Source organism: Empidonax traillii, unplaced genomic scaffold (genome assembly GCF_003031625.1).
Source record: "Empidonax traillii isolate 1590-97213 ecotype Southwest subspecies unplaced genomic scaffold, ASM303162v1 scaffold28:size2823434, whole genome shotgun sequence".
In the NCBI taxonomy this organism is placed as follows: domain Eukaryota; kingdom Metazoa; phylum Chordata; class Aves; order Passeriformes; family Tyrannidae; genus Empidonax; species Empidonax traillii.
This window is the reverse complement of record NW_020955221.1, coordinates 1,794,120-1,806,255: the sequence shown is the minus strand read 5'-3', so window position 1 is coordinate 1,806,255 and position 12,136 is coordinate 1,794,120. Positions and strand designations below refer to the sequence as shown.

The 12,136-nt window shown below is 33.8% G+C and overlaps 1 protein-coding gene across 14 annotated transcripts in view; it reads left to right on the top strand.

The window, feature by feature from the left end:
• The window catches only part of CNTLN (centlein), a 181,667-nt gene that overhangs the window by 120,736 nt on the left and 48,795 nt on the right, over positions 1 to 12,136 (top strand). For 13 of the 14 annotated variants that reach the window (XM_027910062.1, XM_027910047.1, XM_027910107.1 and 10 more), the window contains 3 exons: positions 497 to 654; positions 3,306 to 3,401; positions 4,082 to 4,305. In XM_027910062.1, coding sequence (XP_027765863.1) covers positions 497 to 654; positions 3,306 to 3,401; positions 4,082 to 4,305 — 478 coding nt within the window. The remainder of the gene's footprint in view (positions 1 to 496; positions 655 to 3,305; positions 3,402 to 4,081; positions 4,306 to 12,136) is intronic. The other variant, XM_027910115.1, reaches the window with a different exon arrangement.

Below are 12,136 nucleotides of genomic sequence, written 5' to 3'. Positions count from 1 at the left end.
ATAGAGATTTCACTCAAGTGTAGTTTTTGAATTTGTCTCAGACAACACTACAAATGAAGTTCAGTTGAAACTAAATATTATAAAGTATTGTACGTTTACTTGTTTTGTTACAAAATGTGAAAATGAAGGAAATTAGAAATTTAGTAGTTTATGAGCCACTCACAGACTTGAAATACTGTCAGGTATCTTTACATGTATGTCAGTTTTGTAGATTGTAGCAAAAGCTGTCCTTTAAGAAGCAGCTGAAGTCTCAGACTTCCCTGCATCATAGAGTGAGATTCCTTTTCACAGAGTAGAACTTTTTAGGACCATTTTAGTGATAGATTTCTTTTTTATTTATTTGTAAAATCTGTTAAATAAGTCACCTTAGTACTGTTTGAATTTTGTATTAGATCTCTTCTTTCTTAAATGTGTTAATTTCTATATGCTTAAACATTGGCTTTTTGTAACTTTTAGTATTTGTCTTGATTTTGTTTTCCTGAACATGCTGTTTTAGTGACTCTAAAATACCAAATCCTGAAAGTTTGGAAACAGTGATTATGAAGACAGTGCAAAACATTGATCCACTGCCAGACAGAAATAAACAAGAAAAAATGTCCTGCAACACTGTTCATTTAGAAGGCCAAAATGAGCAAAAAAAGGTATATAATAAAACTTGCTTTGTGCTCCTGTGTGGAGTGCTGAAGTTTAGTATTAGCACTGCTGTTCCCCTCATAATTAATTTGACTCTTGTTGTGAAGGGAAAATAAAATCTGCTTCCAGATATTCAGTGGGTAGATTCATTATCATTTAAAATATTTTCTGAACGATTACTCTGCAAAAGTATTTGAAGAGGTTGTCAGGATTGCAAAAGCTGATTAAAAAATGTTAAGCTGCTGTAATCTAGTGCTGCTGTCTCACAGGCCAGACAAAGAATGCTACAGTCATCCCATTAAACTTTCTCTCAATCAGATATGCTGTACAGAACAAGCTGACCTAACCCATAACAGGGAAACAGCAACATCCCTCCCTCCCATCTAGCCAAATTGTGTGCTGACTAACCAAGTATAAACATCTCTCACTTTGCTTGGTGTGCACTGGACAAGTTGACTCCATCTTAGAAAGATGCTTTTGACTCTCTCTGTATCCAGGAGATTCTATCTTGAGAAAAGTATACTTTTGCCGCCTTCTTAGTCTTGTTTAAATTCATTGTCTGGGATTTGTACTGATTGTCTCATTGTTAACATCTATATGCTGTTTTCTCACAGAAGAGAGCCAGCTGGTTGTTTCCCAGGTCTTTAGAGGCTCCATACAATCTGTAACAGATGACTCATTCTTGGACTTTTGAACAGTGTCTAATACTTTTTCCCTCCCGTGTTTGCCCAAATAAATCAGTCCATGGAATTTAAAACACAAGCAGATATTTTTATTTCTTAGTTCAAGAAACAGAATACTGAAACACTGGAAAACTTGCTGCTTTAAGTTAATTAGTGTGAAATTCAGTTTTATATGGTTATATAATAAAAGGTTTGAAAAAAAGGTATATTTTCTTAGTCTCCAAAATTTTAAAGTGAATTTAAACTCTCTGGTCTTCTTACATTATCTTGATTGTGTTATCCCATCAAAACCTTTTGGGTAAGAAAAAATGAAAAAAGGAAAATTCTTATGCAACCATCTGTTGGTATAGAATACATAGTATGAGTAGGTGCATATGATACAATGTGAAAACCTGGCAGAGTGTGGTACTCTTGTTATCTCCTGCTGCTCCTGAGTGAGGACATACAAGGCGGGCAATCCTGGAGGCTCTGTTCTCTCTTGCTCAGCCAATACCTCTTCTGTAAGCCTGTACTGCATTTGTTCTCTGTTCCTACTGGAAGAGACAAACACATGTATATCCTGATGCTCATATTTAACAGACTGGTGGAATTGGAGCATACACAGAAAGCATCTTGAGAGCCTTAAACAGTTAAATATGTTTCAGCAGAACTCCTCCCATGTTGTAGGAAAAGCATTTGAAAAAATGGTTTGTGAGGACAGATGATAGTATTGCACAAAGGTTTAGTGTTGACAGTTGGGAACCCTAACTGATTTTAACAAAATTCTTAAATCCACCAAGGGGATTAAAGGACCCTCCAGCTGTTTCATGGTATTTTCATACAAAGAAAGGCTAGAGAAATCACCAAAGTCCTGACCTATGCCAGGGGTTAAGGATGACATTTATTTTAAAATTACTTTTGTCAATTTTGCCCCACGTGGTATAAATATATAATACCCTGTGCAGTGCCATCAAAGTTATTGGCACTCTCTTACAACTCATACGTTTATTAGAGCTGTGGCCTAGAGTGGAGATCTCCATCTCTTTGCTGCAGGCATGCATCATTTGTTCATCATCTGCTCAGACCTCAATTCTTGGTACTTCAAACTGTTGTGATGATTGTAGAAATCTAGAATTCATGGCTAAGCTGTCCTGCAATGTTAATAATCTGTTCAGTGCAGTTAGTAGTAAACATGTTGCTCTTTACTCTTTTAAATTTGATTAACAGCTATTTTTTTTATTAATATTACCAGGAATATATTGCATGGTACCACATAAATGTTGCAATTTGAAGACTTTAAAAATTGGATAAATATTGAAGAATTCCAGAACAAAGGTGTTTTAAAATGCACTCAGTGAAGTAGTACTTTGATTTTACAGTAGAACATTTTCATTTTACATATTGCAAGCAACATTCTTCTTCACTCTCTTCTTCTGTCATTGGACATTGGATAGGTTCTGGAAACAGCTGATTTTTCAAATCACATATTTAAAAGGCATGGAGCAGACTTCTGTTAAGCCCTGGTTAACACAGTGATTTTATTTTGCATGTTCACATAGATTAATGCGTCTTCTAGTTACAGCTCAGTATGTAATCTGGTCTTCCTCCTTTTGAACTAATAAGACCACTAGTCCTTTTAGTTTCATTTAAATATTTTGAAAAATAAGATACTGTAGACTTTCAGTTAATACAAATCATCTTTTTTACCTACTAGTAAATTCAGATCTTATCTAAAAAAGTAACGTATATATTAACAGATACTTCATATTTCTCCGGGATTCTTCAGAAAAGGCTATGACGTACCTGTAACAGTTAATTTATTCTTTTATATTTGATGGGAAAATACTCTTCACTGGCTGATATTCTAAGACTCATTTTCAAACTAGAATTCATTGGAATTTGTTTATTATTTGAAGTAATTTTTGTTGTTTCAATTCAAACTGGAAAAATTTGCCGTGTTTTGCTGTGCCACGGTGAAGAGTTGCTCACTTTGTGCTTTTCTTTTTATTTAGTCTCATTCACAGAATAAAGACCAAAAAAAGTTACATTCTGAGAGGAGGAAGATCTGCTATCTTGTAACGTCACATCCATCAATTCTAAGCAAAGGTAGGAATATTATTTATTTTTGGCAACTTTTTCAGTAAGACTGACGAAGCATTCCTGCCTACCAAAACCTCTGCTATATTACGTAAACCCATTGAATGCTGTTACAAAATTTGCTTGTTTAAAGTTGTATGTGTACTTTCAAATATTTAGCTCATTATTTTAAAGTGAAATTGTCATATAATAAGTGACTGTCAAACAGCATCTTTTCACACAGTTAATATATACTCTTACTAAGTTTCACTAATTGAATCTACTAATTGATACGAGGCTTTTCATTGCCTTTTGTTCATGTTTGCCCCTTGTAGCTAACACAGCTAATGAAACAAATTAATGGCTTTTGGCTTAGACCTTAAAAAAACCCAGTCTGTTAATAAGACACTGAAGACACTGAAGGCCTTATTTTCAGTAATACCAATCAGAGGCACATTTAACTTCCAAGTCCTTTTTGAGTTTGCAGTGTTGGCACTTCAGAAAAAGGACAACTTTGAGCACTTATAGCTTGATTGGTTTTATATGTTTTAAATGTTGTATAATTTTATAGGTTAACTGTTAATTTATCAATTTGCTTACTGAAAAATATTTTAAAGACTTCAAGGGTGTTTTAAAGGGCCAAAACAAGATCAGAAATCATGTTACTTATGATGATCTGTCAGTTTAGTAACATGACATTTTATGTTTAGTGAACAGAGTGAAAAGGAGAAATACCACCCTCCAGAAACCAGGTTGCACTGTTACTCTACTGCAGGAAAGAATTAAGTCATTGCAGAAGCAGATAGCTGTTTTACAGAATGAAAAAAAGACTGCAGTGGCTTCTGTGAAGGAGATGAAACAAACCAATGAAAAACTAACAAATCAGCTACATTTGGCTAATCAGAGAGTTCAAACTGGTAAACTGACCATAGAGGTAAAGAACTTTTCATTATGTTGTCTCACAATGTTCAGCTTAATGCTATTGCAGTTCTCTGAAACTGTGATAACATTGGTTTTTTTAGTTTAATTTATTATAGTCAGAATTATGAAAAAATATGTGTTGGAATACTTTTTAGGGGATTCTGAGTCAGTTATTGTGTACAAATCGGACTGAGACCTGATTTATTATTTATCAACCCAATTCATTTATCCTTCTGAAAACAAAGTAGTCTTCATGGTGGCACTTTATGTGCATTCAAATGAGTGAGGGAAGTTTCACTTCAAGCCTGTGGTCTGCAAACTTTGCTTTGCTGAGAATCTGGTCAGTCTACAGAAACTAGCACCCATTCCCCTGTGAAGAACAGGCACTGTCTCCTTATGTCCCAAGAAAACTGGAGTTTTCTTCTAAAAGGGGCTCAGGTAAATTCCATATCTACTTAATCCCATCTTTCTCTGTTAAGGTGGAAAGCCAGAGAGTGAAATTTATGAACGTAGAGGCTAATAAACTACTTGGTTAACAGCCCAAAGATGCCAGCTTTCTTCTCTGCTTCAGTCTTTGTTCCTACTTAATCCTTTTCCACGCTATTACTCCTTTCTGGTTTTCCCCATTCTCATTTATATATGTGTTCTGTGTTAATCTATATGCAACTCCTCAGCTGGAATTCTTTTCTGTTCATACTGTAGTGATTGGCCTGCCCTTTATAGAGCTGAATCAACAAACACTTATGCAGTAATTGTCTCCTGTTGGTCACACACACATCCTGCTTCCAGAATTATGGTGCTACAACAGATGGACTTGCTGGAAGGAGGCAGACATTAAAAAAGAAATCAAATCCCCTCCCCCTCAAACTTCTTTGCATTTCTGTCTTTGCACAGAAGGCAGAAGCAGTATCAGGAGCAGCACTTTTCACTTTCTTAGTGCTAGGGAACTGCTAATTTCTAGAGGAGGGAAAACCTCATTTCTGCTACTCATTTTGCATAACTGTATATGTAATGAACTGAAAAGACTTTCCAAGATCACTGGAACCAATGAAGATCGGCCCATCTTACAAACAGTATTATAATACAAAGTTTCACGGACAGCATAAACTTCACAGGGAATTACATGTATAATTTAGATATAAACATTATGATTTCTCAGACATCTTGAGGTTTTTCCTCCCTAGAAGTCTACGTCTTAGATGTCCATAAAAGCAGTATGAAAATTGAAATAGAAAATCAGGAAACTGTTTAAAAAAAACCGAAAAGGGGATGGGGGACAAAATCTGTGTAAAGATAAGAGCTGCTGTAATGTAAAAGACTGACTAAAATCAAAATACCATATCTTTAAAACCAAACCAGTTTTCTTTCACTCAGTTTTTTTGGAAGGTTTAAAAAAAGAAAAAATGGCCACTAGTCTATTTAAAGGATGGTGCATTCTAAGCAAAAATAAATAAACGGTGTTGCAGGTACTCAAGGAAAAAATCTTTATTAGGCATGCACATTTTTTTCCTTCTCAGCAAACAGTCCAAATTCCCTTTCTTACAACTAATTACTCTTCAGGTGCCATAGTAGTGCTATCAAGTGGGAAATTTAAAGCAGAGACTTGGGCTACTTGCCAAGTGAAAATTGAGGAGGTAAAGAACCTATACAGTCACTGCAGGGTACACTCATGTTTTAGAGAGAGAACCCTGATTCAGACACATCAAATGGTAGTAAAGCACACATATGTGTGTGGGATTTGTGTGGTTTTTTGTAAGAAATGCTGTCTGGAAGTGAAGTTTTAAGGCACTGCAATGGAAATAATTTATTTTAAAAAATTAAATTTCACTATCAAGAACATTTTTATTGTTTCTTCTTAATACTTCTGTTACTTTCGATTTTAGAATTTTCTTTCTCATATAGAAAGTAAATAAACAAGCACACAAACCATGAAAAAATAAAAGATTGAAACAATCTCTGGATTTAGGGAGACTCTTAAACACTTCAAGAGTGCCAAAATTACAAATATCCAAAAATAAGCTTCCATAAATCACCATAACTGTATAGTTCTGAGTAAACTTAGTGAAGTTGTAATCCTAGGCTAATGGAAGTATAGCGGTCTAGCAACTGTAAACATTAAAAGCATGACTTGGATGAGATGCCACATTGCCTAATTTATCTAAGAAAATAAATCCTTTAGCAGATAAGGGCAGATGTTTGTGCAGTCAGTCCTTCATTATAATCCCTGAGGAATCTAGAAGATCGACTCTAGATTTAAGATTAAAATGTTCCAGATGTTCACTTTGAGACAGATTTTACAGTTCGTGTAACCTAAGGACTGTATGGCATCTGTTGCTTTTCAGAATATGTGTACATGCATGGTTTTGTGTATTTTTCTTGAAGATCCACACAGATATGTATGTTGTGTATAGCTGTCTGCTCTAAAGAGTGCAGAATTCTAGACTCAAGTTCTGGTTTTGTTTGGCCTCATAAATGCTTTGCAGTAATGTAGATTTCTGTCTTTGTTTCATTTCTGCAAAAGCAATTCCTTGCATATTTCTGAAAAAATGACTGAAGTGACTGCATATGTGAGAAGCAAAGTTTACATTCTCCAAGGATTCACATTAACACTGAGTCAAGACCATCTGTACAGAAGTTCAGTAGTTACATTTTGCTCTTGGGATATAGAAATGACAGCTAGAGCAAATACTTAATGCAGACGCAATGCTATGTAGTATTTTCTTAGTTTCCAAGAAAAGCATTTGATAGAACTTGTTGGAAAAATCCAGGGATTTTTTTTCTAAAGTTTATTCCCTGCCCCCCATTAAGTGACTGTTTATATTGCGTACCACACAGTAATTGCAGTTACTTTTATGTAGTGTCATTCTTGTTGCAAAATAGCAGGCAAAGTATATTGAATAAGAAATTAAAATCATAAGCAGGTTAAGTTACTAGCGCTTATCTTATTCACATCAAAGCTATTCACAAGTGCACTGCTTAAAGGTACCATAGGATCATTTGCATCAGTTCACCCGTGTTTCTCAGGTGATGTCACAGGAATAGTTGTACTTGTTAATGGAATGCCATGGGCATTTACAAAGTGCTTGTGTATGCTTCAGCAGGAAACCTGAACTCAGAATACAAACAAGTCAACCAGTCAAATGCTGACAGATCCTTTGGAGAGGATAGTGTGAAGGTTTAAGTAAAGGGTTTTTTTCAGATGTGTTCCTGCAGATATATCACTGCATTTTTTCTGAATTGGGAAGGAGCTTTTTGCTTTTTAGAACACTGCGTATTTTAGCTGTAACTTAGACTATGCTTTTTTTCTGGCAGCATTTCAAATATACCTCATAATTTTATTTTAGCTATTTGACTTCACTTTTCTTTGAATTCTAGGGGAACTTTTTCCCCCGAGCTCGTAGTTTGTTTATGTAGTAGATTTTCTCAAGCATAGAAAGTTATGAGGATGAAAAGCAGAAGAGTAAAGTGCAAAATGAAGCTTTTTATTCTTTAAAGGTTGTGTCTTTCTTTACATATTCTCCTGACTATTTTTGTATTTTTTGGCCATTGTATCCAATAGCAGCTCAGAATGCAGTATTACATCTGTAAAATCAGCGTCACAGCTTCACTCATCTTATGGTACCCAAATATGAGTAAATCAGTCAATTTATTATTCAGTTACATTGAAACAAAGAAGAAAATTATGATTAATCTAGATGCATTGTAAATTGTTGAACTTAACAATTATTTATAAAAAGATTTCACTTAGACTCTGGTTCTCCTGAAGGGATTTTTTGCTCTTTAAAGTTGTATTGTTATTTACGTGATCATTTTTGCATGTCTGTAATTTTCTTAAAGTAAATTTTCAGAATAATCATGAAATTACAAACTGAATGCTCTTTGTAAGTATCTTGGAGTAATTATTTGGACACATTTTGTGGGCTTTCTATGCAAATATTGTCCAGTTAGAAATTCTTGTAGATACATCCAGTTGTTTCCTACCAAAACACTTTTACATGTGTCCTGGTTTTATTTTTTTGACTTCTCTTACATGGAAATACTCCAGAGCATGTGTGCATTTTTTTGCTAAGTTTATAAGAGAGCTTCTGCGTTTAGTGTCATCTTTTCTAAATTAAGTGTTGGGTTTTTTCTTCCTCTGGTATCATGAAAAGATATTTCTTGTTTTCTATATAAGATAATACTAATCATTCATTCAGAATTTATAAGTGATAAAATTTTATAAAGCATTTTAGAATTATTAAAATTTAGAATTTTAGAAATTTAGAATTTAAGTTAATTAGAAAATTTATAATTTAAGTTAATCGTAAATGGTAATTTCTACAAATAAACTTTGCAAGAAATTTCTTCTACATCAATAGCATATGCAGGAATTCTTACATTCATATATACAAGTAATAAAAAAAAAGGTAAAAACAGAGATGCTCTAATGACCTCATATTTATAATCTAATAAGAATTCAAATTGTTTCTGTTCTTTTAAACAGTGTCCCTTTCCATGCTTACAAACCATCTGTAAATCATGTCTTACTTTTATCTACCTTAAAAATAAAACTCCTATATATACCATATTTAACACTTTTGCCAAACTTGGTGTAAAACCATTTTTACTGCTGTCCACCTTGGGCATAAATTCTAATGAAACAATAAAAGAATTCTGTGCAGATGTTTAGGAAAAGTCTATTCCCAAAACCATCAGGAGAATCATGATTTCTCTCCCGTTTCCTTCTTTAGGAGCATAATCTGTAGATATTCTGTTCCTAACTGCTTTTAATACAGGTAGTTTAGGTTAATTTACGGGAACTGTAATCTTTAGACACAATATTCAAAAATATGTAAAGAATGTTTCTCTAAAATATTTTAAAATCAAACCAGCAGATTTTCTCTTCTACTTCTTCTGAAAATGCAGCAGGAGAGGAAAGGTAAACCAGAAGGGATGAACATATGATAAAACATGATATACTGCATGCCCTTTCCAGAGTTTGCAAATACAATCTAAAACAGTAGAGGCTTATCTAATAATTAAACTAAACTATGTGTCAGCATAAGAGTGAAGTCTTCTCAAAATTTGTTTGACTGTAAATTCTAATTTTTCACTGCTGCTAGCCTTGTGTATATATGCCTTGAAGAGACCTGTTTGCAGGCACAGCAGATAATTAAAAGCTCAAAACACACCCAATTCATGTGTTCTTGACAGAAAGGCTCGCCACATTGTTCCAAACCTGAGCAGTGACATTAACTGTAGGCAAGAAAAATTGTCTGTAACGTAATTCAGACTTCAGTTTTGTGGAATTTAAGTTCTGTTACTGGGCCCTACTTGTAATTTTTGAAGACCTTGAATCAACAGTATTGAGAAGTATAGGTTTTTCTGTGTTGTAGGTTTATTAAAGCTTTGAGAGCCTAATAAGTCAAAAATCAGGCTATACAGTCACACTTATAAAGGCTGAAAACAGAGAAAATGTTCTGTGACTCTGAGACTAAAATTCACATTTTTCAAGTCCTCCTCCAAAATTCTGCCTGGAATAAAACACAATCACCTAATTAAATGTGTTTGTTCTAACTGTTTGGTTACTAAATGGAGAAATCTCTGTGTAAGATTTCCTCTAACCACTGATTGCTGCTGAAGTTGAATTGGAAATAAAATTAGGACTTGCTAAAGGTAAACACGAGTGTAACTGACCTTTTAAAATGCATCTACTCCAATTTTTTTATTATTATTTTTGTATTTTGCTGCATTGAATACTTAGAGCATCCTGAAGTCAGTTTCCTATACTGTAAAATATATTTATCGTGAAACTGTGCTGTCATTACAAAACAAAACTAAAGCAGAATATCTTTTGCATTTATATTGATCTCTGAAGCAAAATTACAATAGACCTGTTGCATTATTGATGAACAACATTTGAAGCACATTGCATGTTGGAAATGAGTCTCATTCATAAATTAAAGAGAGCAGTTGGCATGAACTAGAACTATACTAGACTTATACTCCTGTCAAAATGAAATAATTTCGAGAGAGGTAAATTCTAGAAAAATGTGTTATTAAAAAAAATTGTGGATACTACATGAAATTCAGAGAATATACTTAGAATCAGTACAATTTACATTAGTGTATCATTTAGAAATCCTAAAAAATATTCTTCTATATTAGAAGAAAGAACCTATATCAAAAGACTTAGCATGTTCTTGTAATGTTACCAAACAGAGGTAGTACACATATCTAATATGTTTATATGTGATAGTCTATGATAGTAATAGAACACACCTATAGAATATACAACATACCTGTACATATATTGAAAGAAACCCTGAAAGATATCATCCTGTAATTTTTATGTTATCAATTTGTGATATGTATGTTATTTTTCTTCACCTTCGCTGTGATTTGACCAAACTTTCCTTGAGCATTGAATCCTATGTTATTATTAGGAAAAAAAACACCCGATCAAAACTGAACTTAATTTGCATTTTTTTCCAAAAAAAATTTCCTGGATATAATACAGTTTGAGATCTGGAAAAACTCAAGAAATACTGTCATAATAGGAGTTATTTTTGTGCTCACAGGAATGTCTTCATTGAATTCACTGACATCTGCTTAATTAAAGTTAAGGGTAAAGCTTGACTGTGTTGTTGAACTTTCTCCACAATGTAAAGTGTTCTATGGATAACATGGTTTTGCCAGAGAATATTTATTCACCCTTAAATGTCATGCAAAAAAAGTTCATTGATTTGGGAATAATTATTCATATGTTACCGAGAGATTATATTTCAGTTCTGCAAGTCTGGTTTTCTGATAGATCATCACAGAAAACCAGTTTGGGTTGTAGCTTGACCAGTACTCTTAGGCTTGTTCACTAGAGCGGTCCGTGAAGTATTCATTATTAGTAAATACTGCAATTAAGTATGAAAGTGATTTACTAATCATTTCACGCATGTGCTTATTCTCACTGAATTCAATGAAATTTCAAGACATCGTGGTTATGGTTGTAAAACTAAGTTTTATTGGCTCTATTCTTGCATATAGACCACTCTGTAGTGGGAGGTTCCTTTGTGCTTTGCGCTTTCAGGGAAGGAATAACAATAGAGGAAGTAGCTACAAATTTTTTTTTTAGTATTCCCTGTTTTAGTATTCTGATAGACTGTACAATAACATGCAAGAAATAGCTGCCTCGTGTTTCCGTCAGCCATGTATCCTACCTTGGAAGTTTGAATTCTCTCCACTTGTTTCATGATGAATTCTTACCTAACAGTCTCTCCTTTTTCTCTTTCCCAGCCTAGGTAAATTTTTCCTATTTGTGTTATTACAAAAAGTTTTCAAGACTCACAGGAAATTGGGGAGATAATTTTGTATTCCTTTATATTGTGAACATTAAGTGAGTTGATTCTCTTACCTTCTTTTACCTTATTTCTCTTTCCTTTGCTCCTGTCCTAAATTCCTGTCCTAAATTTCCCTCATTGTGAAGATACGGAACATAAGATTGGTGGAAGAAAATGCTTAGTGTGGTTAGCAAGATAAATATATATACTAGGAGAATTGGTAAGAGACAGTTCTTTATTTGAGAAGTTGGATTTTCTTAGAAGTTGGATGAGCAATGTCACGGGATTGCAAAAACGCCTCTGTAGCCTGAAAGTATCAGAAGTTTTATTAGCACATTCACTCACTTTTGTTGTGTGCCCCTTTGCAACAGTCATTAATTGTTGAAATGTAAATAGGAAATAAAATTCCAAAAATTATTTTCATCATTATTTTCATTATTTTCACCATACTGCTACATGGAACACAGTGTAGACTCAATTTCTCAATTCATGCTGTAGGGTTATATTGGTGCATATCCAGGGGAAAATTCA